Source organism: Alternaria incomplexa (assembly GCF_024043165.1).
Source record: "Alternaria incomplexa strain BMP 0042 chromosome Unknown scaffold_1, whole genome shotgun sequence".
Lineage (NCBI taxonomy): Eukaryota > Fungi > Ascomycota > Dothideomycetes > Pleosporales > Pleosporaceae > Alternaria > Alternaria incomplexa.
Window position 1 is genome coordinate 1237696 of NW_026249850.1, and position 19414 is coordinate 1257109.

Sequence of the window (19414 nt, forward strand, 5' to 3'; positions counted from 1 at the left end):
ATCGTATGGATCGCTTGTAGATATTGTCTCCAACTCTAGTCCGATGCCAAGAGAGCGATCTGGGATAGCTCATTACTCATGCTACCAGCTGTCTCCTAGAAACCCACAGCCACACCAGGCCTTCTCTTCTCAATCCCCAGCACCATATCAACGTACTTCCTGTTTAGACCTTCTTTCTTTCGTGCAGCAAGCAGCGATGCGCTCTTGAGTACGTTCTTGATCTGACGACCATTGAGCTCCACACTTGCCAGTTCCTCAAGATCCTGATCCTTCCATCCCTCCAAGCCACCCAAGCTCTTCAAGAAGTTCTGCCAAATGCTCTTGCGAGAGGAAGAATTGAGATCAGGGTATGCCATACTGATGTGAATACGGGACTGGAAAGCAGCGTCGATGTTGTCAACGCGGTTGGTTGTCAAGAACAACATGCCTTCGTAGTACTCCAACACACGCAGGAAGATGGACACGAGCTTGTTCCGCTCTAGGTCGTGCGTGCTGCGCGCTTCAAGGAAGACGTCGCATTCGTCGAGTAGAAGTACGGCGTTCCATTTGGAGATCATCTCGAGGATATTGGTGAGCTTGCTCTCGACTTGGTCGGGGTCGATGCCCAAGTCGCCTGCTGATATCATGAACAAGGGAGCGCGCATGTGCTCGGCTACAGACTCTGCTGTAAGGGTCTAGAAGGTGTCAGTAACTTGGACCGTTGTGTTTCATTCAAAAAGCGGGGAGCTTTGTGGGGCGGCTTACCTTGCCAACTCCGGGAGGGCCGCTGAGCAGAGTGATGTGGCCACGGCCTTTTCCGCTGATGATGTCGTCGAACTTGCACTGGCTCATGGCTTGCGATTCGGCAAACGCAAGAATGAGCTCCTTCTGGTCTTGAGGGAGAACGAGCGAAGCGAAGGCATTGTCATTGAACTTGATGTCTTCGATGAGATCAAGGTAGAAAAACAGCCACTGCTTCTTCTTGAGCGAGTAGCCCCGGACTCTGGGCAAGCATAGAAGTTGGTGGTCCTCGGTGAGGCGTAGACGTTCTTCCTTGTCTTGCTTACCAAACACGTACTTCATCTCGGTCGGGTCTTGGATTTCGAGCTTCTCAGCGACGGCTTCAGGACCAGAGGCGCATTCTTTTGCGCTGAGAGGGTCGACTCGGTTGATGGAACGGGGAGAGAAGCGCTGGAAGCTGTCCGAGTCGATGATGATACGGCCGGTGCACATGTACGGCGCCTCATTGCCCTCCCTGTCCCATCCAATTGCGAAGCCATCGTATGCCATGTAGTGGCTGCCAGCAAGTGCTTCAAACTTTTTACCACGGCTGATCAGCGCTTCTCTGACTTTGGCTTCATGAGGATGGAATGACAATGGGAAGGCTGTCAAGCCCAGTATGGGAGCAGTGCCATGAAACTCTCGAATTCGAATAGTCTGGGCAGTGCGACCGAAAGTGCTGCCGTTCCAGTCGATGGCCTCAATGTTGATCTGGTACATCCTACCGCACTGGGTGTTGACGTAGGAGCCTGACTTCAATTTGTAGACCCCATACGCTCCGTTGTGAGAGTTGGAGTAGATGAGGGCGCCGGGCTGATACATGATCCAGATATGATCGAATGTTACTATGCCATGGCTGATGTAGTCCTCGAATGTCTTGATGACGTCCTTGAGCTCAGAGGAAAGAACTTCGTAGAGTAGCTCAACGTGTTCAGCAGTTGTGGCATCGAGATCTTTTCTGCTTTTGTACTCAAGTAGCTGAGCCCATCGATGAACAAAAGGAGTGAATGGCGCCTCGAACTCCAGGCGTTTCAATTCGCAATGGATGGCTGGGTAATCCTTCAGAACTTCAGCAAGAGCAGTCTTGAGGCAAGGAGACTGGATAATGATTGAGTGGATCTTGTATTTCCTGCGGGAGTCGTCTGACTTGAGCAGACGAGTGATGAGAGCGTGTTGGGCCGTCTCTTCATTCTCAGCAGGGTCTGCGACATCCTCGGGTTCCTGCTCAGTCCAGCTCCACTGCTTATTCTTGTCCCGCGGGCCTTGATAGAAGTTCTTGAAAGATGCAAGAGAACCTTCTGGCGCGAATTCCGTAGTGCCATTCGTGTCCTTGACACCGTTGGTGGGAGTCTCGCTGGGCATGATGGCGGTCTTCAACGAAGACAAGATCAAGCGCGTAGATGAAGTGAAAAGAAGTATGAGTTACGAGGCTGAAGTTATTGCTTCTGTACTCGACATACCAATAGACATGATGAGAAGTACCTTAACTTTATACACCAAACCGACCTGCAGGCACCAGCTTTACCTGCAAGAATCATGCTGTTCACCCTGTTCAGGCGTTCCAATTCAACGTGAATACAGCAGCGGTTACAGCCTTGACTGTGCCACCCCATGGATGATCGACAATTCTGAGTGGCCATGATAGCGATACTAGGTAACCATGAGGGAGGTGGCGCAAGGCGTACAATGGCTGGACCCGAGCAGCTGTGCCTAGATGTGGCAAAGTGCTGATATCCGGTGAAGTCGCGAGGCATGTCTCAGATGGAGTCATAGGTGACTCAGGCAAGTGCAGTCCTCAAGTCATACCTGCAGCGGATGGGATGCTTGGCGCGGAGAAGATGCGGAGGTCCAGAGACGCGCTAAGACAGCGAGCGCATCGCGCAAGGCCAGGCCATGATTGGAGCCACCTCCCACCATGTCCAAAGAAGATGAGCCTTCATACATCGACTATGAGGCCTTTCTCGATCCAGACTTCTCGGCGACGTCATTCGCCAACACGCTCGTCCTCTCGACCAACAACCCCTCCGACACCCCGCTAGATCTGTCAACACCGCTGTCGCGCGTCCTCTTCGATGTCCAGGAAGTCGACACACATATCGATACCCTGACTACCAAGTCGGCACTGCCGCTGCTGGAACACACGCGAGACCATGCCGAATCGAGCGGACGCATACTGCACGAGGTGGAAGGACAGGTTGCCAGCTTGACCGAGTCGTACAAGACACTAGAGAAGGAGGTCATTGAGCGCTACGAGGTCGCTGAGCAGGTGCGATTGACAGCAGAGAGGCTCTGCGAGACTGTCAAGCTTGGTCGAGCTGTCGCGCGATGTCTCATGCTAGGCAGACAGCTCGAGGTGCGTATGTCGGAGCTGGGCGGTGTCGGCAGCGCAAAGAGGGAGGATCACAGGGCTATGGTACGCTCGGCAGACACAATACTGTCGCTGCGCCAGCTTCTGGCAGCCTCTAAATTGGGCGAGGAGGGTGAGGGCCTGGACAGAGTCAACGTGGTGAACACGCTCAAGAACGAGCTCGTGAACCCAGGCGAGCGCAGCATATCGTCGCGCGCTCAGCAGGTAGTCAAGGAGTTCTCCATGTCCTCGCTACTGTCCTCGTCAGGTCAAACATCGGCATCCACCTTTTCGCAGACCGAAGACACCAAGTCGAGAACCACGTCCGCGCTGCTCACCCTCTACCTCCTCTCGCCGGTATCGACCAAAACCACGACCGACACCTTCGAACCGACCCTCATGCTCAATGCGCTACAGGACTATCTGCAGACCCAGCTGAAGTCATCCCTCGCATCCCTCGCGCGCGCCTTGGGTCAGCTTCCCACATTAGACCGCACCCTCCTCGAGATATCCGCGCGGTGCCAAAACATCGTCGCACTACAATCCCTCCTTGAAAGCATCAAGCCACCCGCGCACCCTCTACTCGACGCCGCGCGTACTCCGAGCTTTTCCAACTTCCTACAACCCCTCCTCCAAGCCCTCGATACATCTTCGCTACCCAGCTACTTCTGGAGGACGCTCGCCTCCAACATGGCGCCGAGAGTGCAGGAGCTCATGAACAAGGGCGGTGTGTCTGCAAGGACGCTGAGGAGTAACAAGACTGCTGTTGGGGACTCGGTGAAGGAATGCGTGAGTCGTGGTAGTCAGCTACCCGGGGCGTTATCGAACAAGGGTGTCGCTGTGACTTGGGAGAGGGAGGCTGCTGTCATGGTTAGGAGTGTGACGGGGCCGATTAAATGAATAGACACATGAATACTATGAGAAACTCCCTAGGCGTAGTATCTGGAGGCATTGACGCATGGGACTCATAGGACATGTTCGTATCATTAACATCACTTATTGTTGTAATCAATTTCACATCACATACGATCGAAAGTAGACTCAACAATGATGATGAAGATAAAACCGGAACTCCATTAGCTAACGCTACCCATGGTCCCAAGAAAGAAAACGAGAACCGTGTCATTCCCCCATGTAATCATAACCATTTTGTACGCATATACCTCAGCATGTATGAAAAGTGATCAAATGCTGAAAGGGGTACTGGTACACGTGAAAGCGCCGACATAACCAAAGAAACTCAGGAAGCGAGTCATTTACAACTCGTCCTTGACGCTCGAGGCAGAGGCCGAAGCCTCAGATGCCGCCGATGAGACAGAGTCGGTGACCTCAGAGGCAGCAGACTTGACAGACTTGGTAGCCTCAGAGGCGGCTGAGGAGGCTGAGTCGGAAGCGACAGAAGCGCCAGACTTGACGGTCTCGGTACCCTCTGAAGCGGCGGAAGCAGCAGAGTCGGTGGCGGAAGAGGCACTGGCCTTGGCGGATTCGGTAGCATCTGCGGCGGACTTAGCGGCAACTTCGGAGGCGGCCATGGCCTGTTCAGCGAGCTTTTCAGTCGTACCTTCGACGGCCTCGCCAATGCTGGCCTCGGCCTTGTGTGATCCGTTCTCCTGGATGAACTGGACGAGGTCCTCGACAGTGCGGGAACCAGAGTAGTCAACTGGGGAGTCCTTCTTGCCAGCGGGGAAGAGCTTGATGGTGGGGAAACCCTGGATCTCATCGGGAACGTCGTTGGCGGTGGCGTCAACCTTGGCGATGGTCACAAGCTTGGAGAGCTCATCGGAAGCGTAGAGCTGGCCGAGCTCCTCGTACTTGGGAGCAAGAGCCTTGCAGTGACCGCACCAGGGAGCGTAGAACTCAACGAGGACGTCCTTGTCGTTGTTGAGGACGACATCCTTGTAGTTGTGGGCGACGATGGTGGTGACGGGGCCGTCGTTGGACTCGGGAATGGGCTCAGACTTGATGCTGGGCTCGACCTTGCCAGCGAGGAAATCGTCGACGAACTTGCCAATCTCCTTCTCGGTGATCTTGGCCTCCTGGTCGTAGGGGAACTTCTCGTTCTTCTCGGTGCGCTGAATAGCGAAAGCGGGCCAGGTTCCGACCTTCAGGTTGAGGTTACCAGCGTGCTGGCCGAAGGACTTGGCGTCGATGGTGGCAAAGTTGATCTCGCCCTTGTGCTTGAGAGCGAGGGGCTTCAGCTCCTTAGCGAACTCCTCGCGCTCCTCGGGAGTCTCAGCGAAGATGTATGCGAGGGGAAGGCCAGCGGCCATGTATCCGGCGTAGGTCTCGGGGCCGACCTCACCAATGAGAGGGGTAGAGGCGACCTTGGCGAAATCGCGGATAGCGTCCGCGTCGAAGGTCTCGGTGAAGACGTCCTTGCCGTCGTCGAAGGACTTGTAGAGGACGAGGCCGGGCTGCTTGACACCCTCAGCCTTGGCAAGGGCGGCGTCGTTGGTGGCTCCGAAGAGGAAGTTGTCGCGGAGACCGTTGGCGACCGAGGTGAAGGTCTCGTTGGAGGCCTTGTCGTCGGCGGCGAAGTAGGCGACGAGGACGACCTTGTCGGCGGTCTTGAACTCCTCGAGAGTGTCCTTTGTGACGTCGGAGACGGCGGGGAGAGCCTGCTTGGTCATGTACGAGATCAAGCTGTCGGCCTTGCGCTGTCCACCGTAGGGCGAGACATTCTCGGGGCCGCGGAAGACCTTGAGGGTGGGGTAGCCCTCAACGCCGTACTCCTGGCACAGATCCTGTTCCTCTGTGCAGTCGACCTTGACGAGAGCGATATCCTTCTCCTTAAGTGTGGTAGCCGCCGTCTCGTACTCGGGAGCAAGTGCTTTGCAGTGGCCGCACCATGGCGCGAAGACTGTAGGAATGGTTAGTTCTGCAATTGTGTATTTGAGGGCTTGAGTAATTCAGAACTGCTTACACTCTGCAAGGACGAGGTCGTTCTCCTCGATGAAGCTCTTGAAGTTGTCGGTCTTCAGTTGCTTGACATCAGATGCGGCGGCGACGGCCGCAAAGAAGGCAGCGCAGACAGTCGTGTACTTCATTTTGCTGTGCTTGTATGTGGTTGAAGTTGGGTAGGCACGACGAATTGGGGTAGAAGTAAGAGAGGACAGCGGTAGAGGAGCGCTTTATATTCCAAGTGGATGGCTGTGACTTTCGAGCAACTGTGTTCACACCAGCTTAGCGCTAGAGCGGCATGGTCCCTGCGCCTCCACCTATTTTCACCGCATTGAGAGACCACGTTGAACTTACCACCCACTGCACTTACCCGCCGCATGCCTGTACCCACCTTTGTCTAGCATTTCCCTAGCACTTTCGCCGCCGCCCCTCTACATCTCACTCACATCGCTTGGTCTCGCGACCGCTTGCAGTTAGCTTGCAGTTCCTGCCGATCCCAGTGCATATTATTAATCTGTGTTCACTTTCTACTTGCCATTCCCAACTGCGGCGAGTGTCAGCTTCTGAGGACAGGTGTTCCTTCACTCGGGTCATTCCAACCTGATTCATTCGGTGTGGCTCGTATCATTTCAATCGGCCCTCAACTAGTGGTGTACCCAGGTAGTCCTGGTAATGCCGACCGACCCGTGGGCAATCGCTTCCCTACTTGGCAAAAGTTCTAAAATGGGTTCGCTGGGTACTCACCAAATGTCCAAGGTCTGGAAGGCTCGCTTTTTATCAATTCTGGTGCATGGGGTACTCGCAATGTGTGTCGAGAGGAAACGTGGTCGTGTGAGATCTTACCGCGGAACACTTCCGTTCTTATCTTATCTAAAAAAGCACATCGCCATCACTGAACGCGAGATGTGTTCTTAGAACCGTAATCAACAACGAAATCAGAGTCAATTGATGATTACAAACCTACGCAGCAGTAGCGACCGTTTGACTTGCATCCTTCGCTTCATCTATCCCCGCCCCTTCCTTCAACTTGCGCATCCTCTCCTCCTCCTTCCTCTTCATCTCTTCTTGAATTCGCAATCGCTCGGGGATAACTGGTTGCCTCTTTCCAGTAATCTTGAACCCTTCAATCCGGTCCTTGCCCAACGCCTTCATGGTCTTGCGCTCCACCGCGCTGTAGTTTCCATCGGCACGATCAAACACAAAAGGCTCCTTGACGGACACCGGTGGGTTGGTAATGACGCGGACTTGACGAAGTTGGTTGTTGGACGCTGAGTGCAGCATCAGCGGATGCAAAAGGTAGACGTCGCCAACTACACCGGTGGCTTCCACAAAAGCCTCATCGGGCATACTGGCAGCTAGGTCGTTAAACCACTTCAGTCCTTGCTCTTGTACAAACTCTGGGTTTTGCGCTCTTGGCGTCATCCTTGGGCTGACTCCGTCAGGATTCTCGTATAGATGTTTCGCCACAGTGGGAATGGCGGCAGGACAAATGTAGGTTCCACCACCGCCTGGAGCGATGTCCGACCATAGCGGGATGACCAAAAGCGCTTGCTCAGGTGAATCGAGGTAGTGAACAAAGAAGTCTCCGTCGACGTGCCAGCCAGGTAGCTCTTGAGGGCGTACCACTTTGTTGTGACCCTCTGGCGTTCCGAGGTTTACGATGAAGCCATCTTTCCAAGTCGATGCGTTAGAGTCAACGCGGTCGCTGCCACCCACAAGGTTGCAAATTCCAGCCCAGGCTTTTGGTGCAAACTCTTCGACAGAGAATTCGTTGAAGAACGGCATGTTTGTTCGCTCGGTGTGCCTGTATCCGTCATGTTAATGTCTGTTAATGGCTGCACGTAAGAGACTCATAATTGAAGAAGAAAAGCGTACCATGTCGACTTATCTTTGGGATCCATACCCAATCGCGTCCAGAGCGTTTCCTGTAGTCCTTCTGCTTGTTCTCTTGTGAAGCAGTCGCTCAGCTTCAACCATCCGTTCTCCAGAAAGAAGTCGATTTGCTCTTGCGAGAGCTTGTATTGCTCCTCTGCGTTGGCCATTGTGTCGTATAATAGTTTACGTGAGTATTGTATGTACTGCGATGTTGTCTTCGTTTGGTGGATGTGGTATGATCGTAAGTCTTGTGTCTGATACAAGAGACAAAGTCAAGCTTATATGTCGTAAGTGAACATTTAAGAACGTATTTATGCGCCTGGGAATGGATATCCTATTACCGCCCTCACGCGATTCTTAACGCCACCGACGGTAGGCGTAATGCTGCTAACGGCAGTAATGCCAATTTATCCGGTGGACGATTAGCCATGTGCCCGTTCAGGGTGCTACACGTGCCGTCCCCAGAAGTGCAAGCCCTGGAGATATCCTGCGGGGCAAGCTGTTTGGGGAAGCCGGCGGGGAATCCTCTCGTACTAACGAGAACATCGGAAATCCTAAGGCCCGCTGTTACCACGACCTAGACCGAGTAGGAGAAAAAGCCAGGGCGCTGCGAAGACTAGGTTATTTCCGGGTATTGCAACTGTCCGAGAGGCACCAGCAACGGCCCCGTGTTTCTCCTCCGCGGACGCGCATATTTTGGTTTATTGGCTACAAACATCGCGGCAGAATTTTGACAACGGATAACGCGCTGCACTACGGCACGACGGATATTCTCCTTCGATGGCAGATGACTAATTCATGGGACTTGGAAGATGATTGCGATGGTTGGTATGCATATTACATTCTACATACAATATTTACTCTTACATCAGCATCGTCCGTCGCGGAATAGAGCACCGTTATTCATGGCATTACCGCGTCGCGCTCATTCAGGTCGCAGTCCCCCTAGTTTCCAGGCCACCAGATGTAGTTGTTAGTCTCCTCTGGCGTATCGAAGACAAGCTCACTGCTCGAGTTCACCGGCCTGTCAGGGAATGCGTTGGTCTCAATGTTCCAGATCTTCATATCGGAAGCCTTGACAGTAGAGTTGCTGCCAGCCCAAATGCTGAAGCCAGTGCTGTCGGTACGAGCAGGATAGATACGAGTCGTAAGCCAGAAGCGGTCGTTGACAAGGACTTCTACGAGAGATCCGTCAACGAAGATGTCCATGTGAAGAGACTCGGTGGTACCGTTGGAGAATGTGTATGGGTAGAAAAATCCGAGCATGGTGTAGTTGGCAAACTCAACGATGGAAGATGAGTGCGAGCGGTCAACGTTGATGGTGTAGTTCTCTGGAGAATACCAGACGATAGTTTGTTCCTCGTGTCCGGGTGATTGGGCGATGACAACACCGGCAGGTCCAGTGAAGTCAGAAAGCGAAACCTGGAGATGCATGTGACTGGTTCCATTGCCGGAGATCGCGCCGGAGACACAGGCATTGTCGCCAGTCTCGATGAAATGGGGCTCAGCTCCAGCGTGGAAGCCTTCCACAACCTCAGGTAAAGGACGAGCTCCTAGGGTGTATCCAGTAAAAGTACCGTTGCCGTGCTCTACAACACGAGTGTTGCCCTTCGTCGTCAGGCCGCCATCGGTGTTGACCAGGTCCTTGGTCTTGATGACATACATCTCTCGAGGAATCGCCATGGCACCTTGATAACCCATTTGGTTGATCGCAAAGTTGTTGCTCTCCTCGTTGGCCCAACCCCACTGGACGCGACGATCGTTCTTGGAGTCCCGGAAGCTAGTCACTGCGTAGAGAAGACCGGAGTCGATGGCACCGCCCGACAAGGGTGTGAACTCAGCAGAGCCATTCTCTCTTCTGGTGACCTGGCCCTCGTTCCATAGACCCCACTGTGCACGTGGATGCCAGGTGAGGTTGCCACCTTCTGTGCCCATCAACACGTAGTAATGTACGTCATCATCCTCATCGGTCAAAGAGAAAAAGTTCGATCTGTAAAATCAGTACGAGTGATTGCAGCGAACGGATACTTGCTTACACTTCGAAGTTGAAGCCATAGGTTCCGGTCTCAAGCAAAGAGCCAAGAGTCTCGTTCCTCTCGGGCTCCCACAGAGCGCCAAGGAAAGTCCAGTCTGTCAAGTTGCTGGCGGGAGCGCTGTAGAAGGGAATACGGCCACCGCCACCCTCGCCCTTGATGCCAGAACCAAGAACCATATACCAGTGGGGCTCCTCTTGTCCTAGAAGAGCATCCATCTCCGGCCAAGGCTCGACGAAAGGATCGCGCCATCCGGTGATATTCCATCCGCTGGGTGACTCAGTCATAATAGGGTTGCCAGCATACTGCTCCCAGGTTTCGCCGCCATCGTTAGAGATGACGATGCTCTGGCTCTCAGTTCCCTTGATATAAGGTAAGGCCCAGTTTGTGGGGAGGTATTGAACAGAAGTGTAGAAGGCGATGAGAGTACCGTCCTGCTGTCCTTGGAGATTCACGGGTTGAGCTGAGCCTGAGAATATGCCAAGACCATAGTAACTGCTGTTGTCCGAGTCAGGAAAAGGACCGGTGCCAACAGACTGGGCCTGATCATCTTCCCAACCTCCAACATCTGTCCAAGTAATCATGTCTTTGGAAGTTGCATGACCCCAAGAGATGTTACCCCAGTTGACGTGGTTCGGATGCCACTGGTAATGGAGGTGATATCTATCCGTGGTAGGATCGTACATCATTCCACATGCTACAGAAATAGAGATACAAAGTCAGTATTTGTCTCACATGCACTTCGTACAGCCAAAACTTACGATCGTTGAGCCATCCTGCCGGTGCGGAGAAGTGGTACGTAGGGCGCCATCTTGTGAAGAGAGTGTTGTTGCCCAAGCCCTCGATGATATCGGCAGTCAGTACAGCTGGGACCTCCTGCGCGCCGACGGCGGAGAGGCTGCCAAGCGCAATGCTCAGGAGAGGAAGAGATCGAAACATGATGAGCTTGCAGATCGATACTCAAATCCAACAGCAGCCATGTGAGGTTTATGTACTTTTCCGCAGTAAACAAGCAGGGTCCACCAAGATCATTTGTGATCAAGATATTTGAGTCCAAGAGCTTGCGCCCCGAGCCTATGGTCTGGGCTGGCGCAATCCCGAAGCTGGGTGCAGTAGCTTGTTGACGATCCCCGCAAATTCGGCACCAGCTCTCCATGTTCCCCACAATCGGTACTGGAAAGAAGAAAGTGTCGTTCTCGAACATGCATGGAGAGGCTGGTATGCGCCACTCGGTCATCTCTTGCACGTTTGCTAACGTGATGTGACATAGCAGCGAGTCTCGAAGTCCGGGAGACTCTCCGATGAAGCTTGTGATACCTGCGCCTGGTCCAAGTCGAGGAAGACTTTTCTTGTATACACGACGTGGCTTGGCTGGAAATTACCGACAACGGTCCTTAGTAAGTAAATGGGTTGTTATGCTACCGAGTATTCTCCCGAGATCCAAGTCTTACTGCGGGGATAACCAAGGGCTTGACTATGGAGAATACGGACGACATCGGACTCTTTGGGGTAGCTTCGGAGTGTGCAGCCCTTGCGCAGGAACGCTCGTGCGGAGGAACGAGCAGTCCCATGGAAAGGCGGCATGGAATGGGGTACCATAGATGTCGAACGCATAAGCGCTATTGCGTGCCACGATACGTAGGCATGGTACATGCATCTCCCAGCATTTTGTATCTTCTGGAGGTAGTAGTGCAGAGTAGTATCATCTGAGATATACTGATGAGCGATGCTTGTCAAGGGGAACCCACGCGAGTGTGTGGGTGAATGAGGTGGAAGTCGCGATCTCGGGAGACCGTGGCGGGCCTGCGAGACGTCATTGCTGGCGGGCGAATCAGGTCGCTTCCCTCCAAGCCTCCACGTTTCCTTTCTCCCAGCACCGCCGCATCACGCGAACGCGACTCTTCCCCGGTTGTGTTCGCTCTCATCACCCTCAGATGGGGACACGCATTCCTTTCTAGTCGCCTTGCACCTTCACCACCGCACCATGAGTCGACTCAAGCTCTACGTCGCAGGCTCAGCCGCCATGGCCAACATTGTGCTGATGCGCGCATACTACGAGCGCCCCAACTTCTACTCGGCCGCCGTCTACATCTCCCAGAGCACCGGCTCGCTCATGTTCCTCGTCAACCTGATGCTCATCGTCGCCGCGAGCTTCGGCTATGGACTCCAACGCCTCTTCTACGGCCCCCTCCGCCCCATCGAGACCGAGCAGCTGTACGACAAGGCCTGGTTCGCTGTGAGCGAAACATTGCTGGCCATGACTATCTTTAGGGATGATCTCGGCATGTGGTTCTTCGCAATGTTCCTCTGCTTGCTTGCAGGCAAGGTCTGGCAGTGGATCGGAGAGGGGAGAGTCGAATTCCTCGAGCAACAGCCTCCGGCAAACCCCAAGCTCTTTCATTCGCGCCTCATGAGCTCCTTGCTATTGTCTGTTGCCTTCGACATCTTCATGATGCAGTACTGCATCGATTCGATCCTGTCAGAGGCACGGCCGGGTGTCATGGTCATGTTTGGCTTCGAATACGTCCTCCTGGCCACAGCATCGATATCGACCCTACTACGATACGCACTGTCGCTCGTCGAACTATACATTACACACCGCCAAGAGAAAGCACGAGAGGAGGCTCGTCGTATCGCAAGGGAACAAGCACGCCAGCAGGCTACAGCAGAAGGAATTGAAGCGCCTGCTGAGGCAGACGACGATGAAGACGAGGGCGACGTGCCCGGATGGGAAGAGAAGGGTCGCTGGGTATTCTACTTGGATCTCGCGACCGACTTTGTCAAGTCCTTCGTCTACCTGGGCTTCTTCGTCATTTTGATGACTTTCTACGGCATACCAATCCACATCATGAGAGACTTGTTCATGACCATCCGATCCCTCCTCAAGCGTATCCACGACTTCATCCAGTACCGAAACGCGACCCGCGACATGAACACACGCTATCCAGATGCGACGGCAGAAGAACTCGAGCGGGAGAACACATGTATCGTCTGTCGCGAAGAGATGCGGCCGTGGACACAACCAGGCGCAGATGGTGCACAGCCAGGTCGAAGAATGGATGAGCGACAACGGCCGAAGAAGCTCCCCTGCGGCCACATCCTACATTTCGGATGTCTCCGTAGTTGGCTTGAGCGACAGCAGGTCTGTCCCACGTGCCGAAGGCCAGTACTCTCATCGGCGACGACACAAACTACGCAACGCAACAACCAAGCCAACCCGGGCGAGCAAAACCTCCAGAACCGAGAGGCACTGCGAGCAATGTTTGGAGGGAATGCGCAGCAAGGTGCTGTCGGAGGGCAACAAGGACAAGGCCAGGGCCAGGGTCAGCAGGCTGCACCGCAAGGTGGACAAGCAAATCCTCCAGCAGGTAACATGCGCGTGTTCAACTTCGGGCCATTTCGGATCGCTCTCGGGAACATTCGCGTACCACCAGGACAACAGGACAATGTCGCTGTGCAGAACGCGATTCAGCGACTGCGCGAGCAAGCCAACGGAAACAACGCGGCGCAGAATCAAGATCATCAAAACCAAGCACAGGGCCACACGGGCTTCACGCCATGGGCTACTCCCAACCTTCCCACCGGCCCCATCCCCGGAGCGGTCGCGCTGCATCCGTCAGATATTCAGTCCGACATATTGCGCATACAACAGAACATCATTGAGTCGATGCGGCATCTCAACGCACAACACGAGCAACTTGAGGCTGTCCATAGACTTCTTGCTGAGCTCAACAGACTTCAGCAGGCTTCAGGCGTGGCTGCCGCGACAGGCCAAGAGCTACCACCTATTGCCCCATTGAACCCACCTAACATGAACTCGTTCGTACCGCAAGCCTACTTCGCCAGAGGGTCCGTTCTGCGACAGGGCGATCCCGGTGTGCCTGAAGGCTTGACGCTACCGGAAGGGTGGACATTGAGGCCGATGGCACTAGCGCCACGGAATAGCCAAGAAAGCGCGACACGTCCATCCTCGCAACCTGGACATCCGGCGCCAGAGAGTGGCTCGATACCGCCTCAACTTCAGACAACACAGCCAGTAGCGGAACCTGACGCAGGGCCTTCGACGTCCGCTCCCGCGGCCTCACCAAACCAGCCAGCTTCATCGACTCCAAACCCGACTACTTCCGATGAGCCCTCCAATCGTTCGCCGAAGCCTGCAGAGCCTAGCTCTCTAGAGTCAAGCTGGAGCTTTGGTAACGTAGGAGAGAGGACTGAGGCTGAGGGTTCAAGCTCTGCGGTTGCTGGAAGCAGCTCTGAGGGCCAGACTGCAACAAGGCGGACTGTTACTGTTGAAGATGTCGAAGACGGCGAGCAGTAGCTGGACGATGGGCGATGACACTGTTACGGTTCTGTATTGCATAGCGAGGCGTTCGGGTTTGTTGATTATTCTTGAGCGACAGGGAGTCGCATGTGTCAATGAAGCACGACAGGGAATCCCTGCGAATGCCAATTCATCACACCGGTCGGTGCTCCACCGCGTTTCTCGAGTGTACATTTGATTGTATCACCATCATTGAACAAAACAATGAAGCATGCCTTGTTAACCATTCATCCTGTATGCACCCCGCACGCACATGCTCTTCAACTCGCAGGAATCCAGCCCCCGAGACGACACTGGACGATGGTTTGATGCACATTCGAATGCACATGTACATGCACGCACTCGGCCCTCCACTACCAGACCCACAAAGCTTATCGATGCCGGCCTAGCCTGCCCCATCCCGTCTTCGCTTGCCGCTAGCGCGAAACACGTGTCCAGTCAAACCTCGACTGCCTCCCAAGACACCATATCGAGGCGGCTACGTGCAGGTTGTGAACAGCACCAGGTTGAAACGGCGGCCTAGGCGGTGCGAGGACGGTGGGTAGCACCCAGTAACAGCTGCAGGAACGCAAGCCCTGCGACACACTTGCAAGCCCTCGAGGGCGTGTGCAGACCAGGGTCGGGCTGCCAACGGAATAAGTGTAAGGGCCCCCGTCTTGGGCGAGCGTGTTAACGGCGACTTGACTCGACTTAACACGACTTGAGGTTAACGTTGTGATTTGGCTTTTTGGATGACTCTTCATTCACTCTCGCTAATGGATGCTTAGACCGCACTTTGTTTATTGCAATTTTGTATACCTATCGTCCTTTTCTCTTCCCTTCTCTTCAGTTCCATTTTGCTTTGCATCTTTTCCTTGTTCGTTGTCTTGCGTTTTAGCGATGGCGGTCAAGTTAGACCATGCGCATGTTGCGCGTAGGCCTGAAGAGGCCGAGGTATCTACATGCGTCTCAGGCATCATAGAAGCTTTTCAAAATGGACTGGATATCTTCAAAAGCTTGCGCGAAAGAAGAAGAAAGCGCAGATCAAAGAGAGATACCGACACGCCTGATTCAACAAGTACTGCCGAGCACCAACTCTCAAAAAGCTTGCGCAGAGGGCCAGAGGAGGTAGCCGGAAAGTATACTGAATGCTACTACAGCGGCATCGGGCCGCGATTCGCAAAGGGCGATGGTAAGTATGAAGTCCACCCAACACATAAGCCGTACTAACGTAATGCAGCTATCGCGCACCAGTCACTCGCAGAGACATTGATCAAATTAAACACAGGCCTCGTTGCCATCATCGCAGCGTTCCTGAACCATGACGCGCAAAAAAGCGGAAAGGGTCACCTAGACATAGACTACAAGTCGTTGACCCACCTGTCCGACGCATCGCGGCGTGAAGCAATACAAAGCCTTACCCAGTTATATCAGCGACTAAGCCAATCTCAACTCCAGCTGCATAACATTGGCGCTCCACCGTGCCCGCGATGTGGCACAAGCAAACACCACGACTGCTCCCCTCGCAGCACTAGCCCTGAGAAGGAGAAGAAGAAGTCGAGCTCCACTCGTCAACGTTCCTCGGGTCATGTAGTCACACGCATGCCCATGAAGAACCGAAGCTCGAATGAACCCCGGCTCGTCGTCATGCGACCTAAGACCACCCGCAAGGGCAGCTCGTCGAGTAAGGAATCTTCTTCAGTGAAATCGCCGTCAAGTTCATCTCGCAGCTCTTCACCGCTGGCATCCCCTCAGCCAAAGAAGATCCAGATGGCTCCACAGCTACCCTTGTACGTACCTGTCGACCCATTCGAGCTTGAGACATCTGGTGTCATCAGAGGCACTCTAGGTGGCGCAGCACCAAAGGCCAGTAGTGGTGGTGTCAAAAAGCGCGTTGATTCCTTCGACGACCCGCGCGAACCATGGCCTCAAGAGAACGCCCACACAACTACCAAATCGCCCTCCCCAAAGCACCATAACGAGCCCACCCCCAAGCTCCCCACCTTTACCCCTACATCCCGCCGCTCACCATCTCCTGCTCACTCCAAACCTGCAGTCTCTTCCAAGCCTCCCCCAGTCCCGGAGAAACCCTCCTACCTATCCCCTCCACCACTCCTCGACCAGGCCCCAGCAACCCTCCATTTCCGCCGCCGCTTGGACAAAGCCACACCATCGAGCTATACATTTGCTTCCGGTAGCACGAGACTGGGAGAGATACCCGAGAGACGCTGGAACATGCCCTTTGATTACCAGGAAGCTGAACGCCTCAACACTGAGGCTGCTCTGAATGGATATCCCAATGCGCCCACGGCAGATGCCAAGGACGCGAAGAAAAAGAAGCGTTTTGGCTTCATGCGACGAGGTGATTAGAGAATCATCTCGTTGGTGTTCGTTTATGTTTGTACAACTGTTTGTTCCTCCCTTTTCATGTTTTGTTTACTGCGAGTCTGCTATTCGCTCTTGCTTACTGGTGTTGGCGTTCCTGCTGGTTGACTTCTCTCTCTACTCTGTTGTGTTCATGGCGCTGGTCGGCATCTCTTTTCCTCTCTCTCTCCACTCTTGGCATCCGGCCCTGGGGGCCCGGTAATCACGGCTACGATTACGATTCTTTACGCTTTAACGACTTTGACGAGGATATACCCCTTTCTTTATTGGTTATACCCTTTTCTTTACTTGGTTGTTAACGGCGGCATCTATATACCCATATCTTGTTTTTGTTAGCGATGTCTGCATATAGCAGATGCTGTTTGGATTACTTGGTAGTATGATTAATTTGGATATGGTTTTCGGCTTCTACAATTGAATTTTGTTTGGATTGGCTATGATGTGCGACTTTTGATGGTGATGTTCAAGTGAGGTTCAGTGTCCAGGGGGAGCGTATAAAGATCTCATCCACCACGTGGCCACATTCCTCTACCCCTGCCCCTGCCCCTATTAGGCGCTACGTGTACCGGCGGAGGTTTCTTCCGCACGAGTCCGTCCTCGCCGAAGATCCAGCGATGTGAGTCGTTCACCATGTCTACCATCGTCTTGCCGTCAACATTGCTTGCGGTCCTCTCCGCACCTTTCTCTAACAGCAGATTGCACACTGTCGGACTGAATTGGAACTCTGATGCATTAGTAACTGCAGCAACTGAATTGAGCAACGGTGTTTTTCCCTCTTGGTTCATTGCGTTCACTTCAGCACCATGTTCGAGGAGCATGCCGATAATTGACGTGGCTTTGGCTTCATCTGCTGGTAGAGTGATTTCACTCACGCAATGCAAGGCAGTCATGCCAGATGTCGTTTTGGCACACACATCAGCACCGGAGTCGATGAGATAGCGCACAAGCTTTTCATTACCACACTGAGCGGCCCTGTGAAGGGCCGTGAAGCCGTCTGAAGCACTGATGTGCAGATCGGCACCGTGGCTGTGAAGTAGTTGTACCAGCTGCAAGCGTTCCTCGAGCTTATTACTGCAATACCACCACGAATAAGAGTAGAATCCGACTGCAAAGAGAAGCGGTGTCCACCCAATGTCAGAACGATGGCTCTTTCCTGAAGTAACGTCGTGAACGTTTGCGCCGTGAGTAAGTAGCAGCTTTACGACTGATATATTGCCATGCTCGCATGCTGTATGAAGTGGCGTTTGTCCTTGAGGGGTTCTAGCAGAAATATCCGCACCATTCGCAATTAGAACTTCTGCGAAGGAGACATGTGCTGCCAAATGCAATGGCGTGTAGCCGTCCTCGTTCGTACCGGAAACGCTTGCTCCCGCTCTAATGAGATCTTCCACGAGACTCGGATCATCATTTGCGTCGCTAATGATGCCGCAAAGCGGCGAATCTTGGTCAGGCGAAACGTGATCAACGTGCAGCCCATTATCCATGAGAAATCGTACAACGTCCCGCGGCACGTGCGGTATGTTTAGGCAAACCCAAAAAGCTGTAGAGTGTCGACCTTGATCGCTGCGCGTATTGACATCAGCACCAGATTTGACAAGACTATCCATAACGCTAGAAACGCGTTTGTCTAGAGGGCAGCGTACAGCTAGTGGTCGACATCGGTCGTCACAGTCGTAGTCGCAAAGGGCGCAAATAAGAGCTTTTCCTAGAGCTGTCCCGTTTCCGTTGAGGCGTACGGGATCTGAAAACCTTGTATGGTAGTAGTCGATAAGCAGCTCAATAGCTTCTATATGCCAACACAAGGCCGCTCTTTCTATGGCTAGCCGTACAGCCTCTAGCCTAGACATATTGGAGAAGTCGCGAGTTCCCTGCTTTTCTAGAATCAAGGCAAGGCAACCCACGTGATTCTTAGATGCGGACACAAACAGCGCGGATGGCGATATACTGATATCGTGGTCGAGGAGCGCGGCTAAAGCATTTGGTTTTCCCAGCCAAGCTGCAAGGTCAAGTGCAGACAACGAAACTTGGTAGGCTGGCTCGAGGTCGTCTTTGAGTGTAGGATCTGAACCAGCTTCCAAGAGAAGTTGTACAACCGATCCGTGATCAGCGCGTATAGCGAGGTGTAAAGGGGTGAAATCGTTCCTGTTGCGGGCGTCGATGTTCGTGGTGGCGGTTGTGTTGTTCTCTAGTATAGATGTGACCAGAGCTACATCGCCTTTGTAAGCCGCGGTGTGGATTTCGCAATCGCTGTCGTGAAGTGGGTATTGTTCCATCCACTTCCGTCCCTCCTCAGACATAAGGGCATATACTTCGGCATCTTCGTTCGGCATGCTGACTGATGACGAAGAGGTACGTGATGGAAGGAAGCAAAGTGAGATGTCGTATCCGAAGATGAATCCATGGCAGGAAGTCATATATCAAGAATACATAAAGAAACAGTTCGTCGCCCTTTATCGCAAAAGGGCGCGAACATCTCGAAATCTGCATCCTTCAGGGCGTTCCATTGCGCAAATGGTTAGCGAAGGATTCTGGTAGAATACATAGCGAAACTGAGACCTGAGCGCGATCGTTGCATGTCTTTGCATCAGAGGAATTCGCACATCTGCAGATGGATTTGTGCCGTGGTTCTTTCCATGGTGAAGGTTCCTTCGTCATCTGAGTGCGTGCGTTGTGGCTCGTGCGGGGCTCTGACTCGGGGTGTCTCACAGTCTCGCGGCAACAGCCTCACCGCAACTCATCATTTTATCCAACCGAGCACTCACGTCACTGGCTCTGAACATACCACCAACCTCTTGCAACCTCTTGGGACTTCCC

At 53.5% G+C, this 19414-nt stretch overlaps 7 protein-coding genes across 7 annotated transcripts; 3 read left to right on the forward strand and 4 right to left on the reverse strand.

The window, feature by feature from the left end:
* Nucleotides 1–95: 95 nt before the first annotated feature.
* Nucleotides 96–2121, reverse strand: J4E90_000444 (uncharacterized protein; the record flags this gene model as incomplete). Its single annotated transcript, XM_051430040.1, has 2 exons — nucleotides 96–674; nucleotides 745–2121. The coding sequence occupies 2 exons, from the start codon at nucleotides 2119–2121 to the stop codon at nucleotides 96–98; spliced, it is 1956 nt and encodes a 651-aa protein (XP_051295527.1).
* A 553-nt stretch (nucleotides 2122–2674) lies between these two features.
* Nucleotides 2675–4006, forward strand: J4E90_000445 (uncharacterized protein; the record flags this gene model as incomplete). The annotated part of the gene is made up of 1 exon (XM_051430041.1): nucleotides 2675–4006. One exon carries the CDS (start codon nucleotides 2675–2677, stop codon nucleotides 4004–4006), a length of 1332 nt encoding a protein of 443 aa, XP_051295528.1.
* A 356-nt stretch (nucleotides 4007–4362) lies between these two features.
* Nucleotides 4363–6153, reverse strand: J4E90_000446 (uncharacterized protein; the record flags this gene model as incomplete). Its single annotated transcript, XM_051430042.1, has 2 exons — nucleotides 4363–5966; nucleotides 6030–6153. 2 exons carry the CDS (start codon nucleotides 6151–6153, stop codon nucleotides 4363–4365), a joined length of 1728 nt encoding a protein of 575 aa, XP_051295529.1.
* Nucleotides 6154–6967: 814 nt separating this feature from the next.
* On the reverse strand, nucleotides 6968–8049 carry J4E90_000447 (uncharacterized protein; the record flags this gene model as incomplete). The annotated part of the gene is made up of 2 exons (XM_051430043.1): nucleotides 6968–7811; nucleotides 7883–8049. 2 exons carry the CDS (start codon nucleotides 8047–8049, stop codon nucleotides 6968–6970), a joined length of 1011 nt encoding a protein of 336 aa, XP_051295530.1.
* Nucleotides 8050–8827: 778 nt separating this feature from the next.
* Nucleotides 8828–10854, reverse strand: J4E90_000448 (uncharacterized protein; the record flags this gene model as incomplete). The annotated part of the gene is made up of 3 exons (XM_051430044.1): nucleotides 8828–9872; nucleotides 9919–10612; nucleotides 10677–10854. The coding sequence occupies 3 exons, from the start codon at nucleotides 10852–10854 to the stop codon at nucleotides 8828–8830; spliced, it is 1917 nt and encodes a 638-aa protein (XP_051295531.1).
* A 1045-nt stretch (nucleotides 10855–11899) lies between these two features.
* J4E90_000449 (uncharacterized protein) lies at nucleotides 11900–14233 on the forward strand (the record flags this gene model as incomplete). Its single annotated transcript, XM_051430045.1, has 1 exon — nucleotides 11900–14233. One exon carries the CDS (start codon nucleotides 11900–11902, stop codon nucleotides 14231–14233), a length of 2334 nt encoding a protein of 777 aa, XP_051295532.1.
* An 882-nt stretch (nucleotides 14234–15115) lies between these two features.
* On the forward strand, nucleotides 15116–16585 carry J4E90_000450 (uncharacterized protein; the record flags this gene model as incomplete). Its single annotated transcript, XM_051430046.1, has 2 exons — nucleotides 15116–15407; nucleotides 15456–16585. The coding sequence occupies 2 exons, from the start codon at nucleotides 15116–15118 to the stop codon at nucleotides 16583–16585; spliced, it is 1422 nt and encodes a 473-aa protein (XP_051295533.1).
* Nucleotides 16586–19414: the final 2829 nt, after the last annotated feature.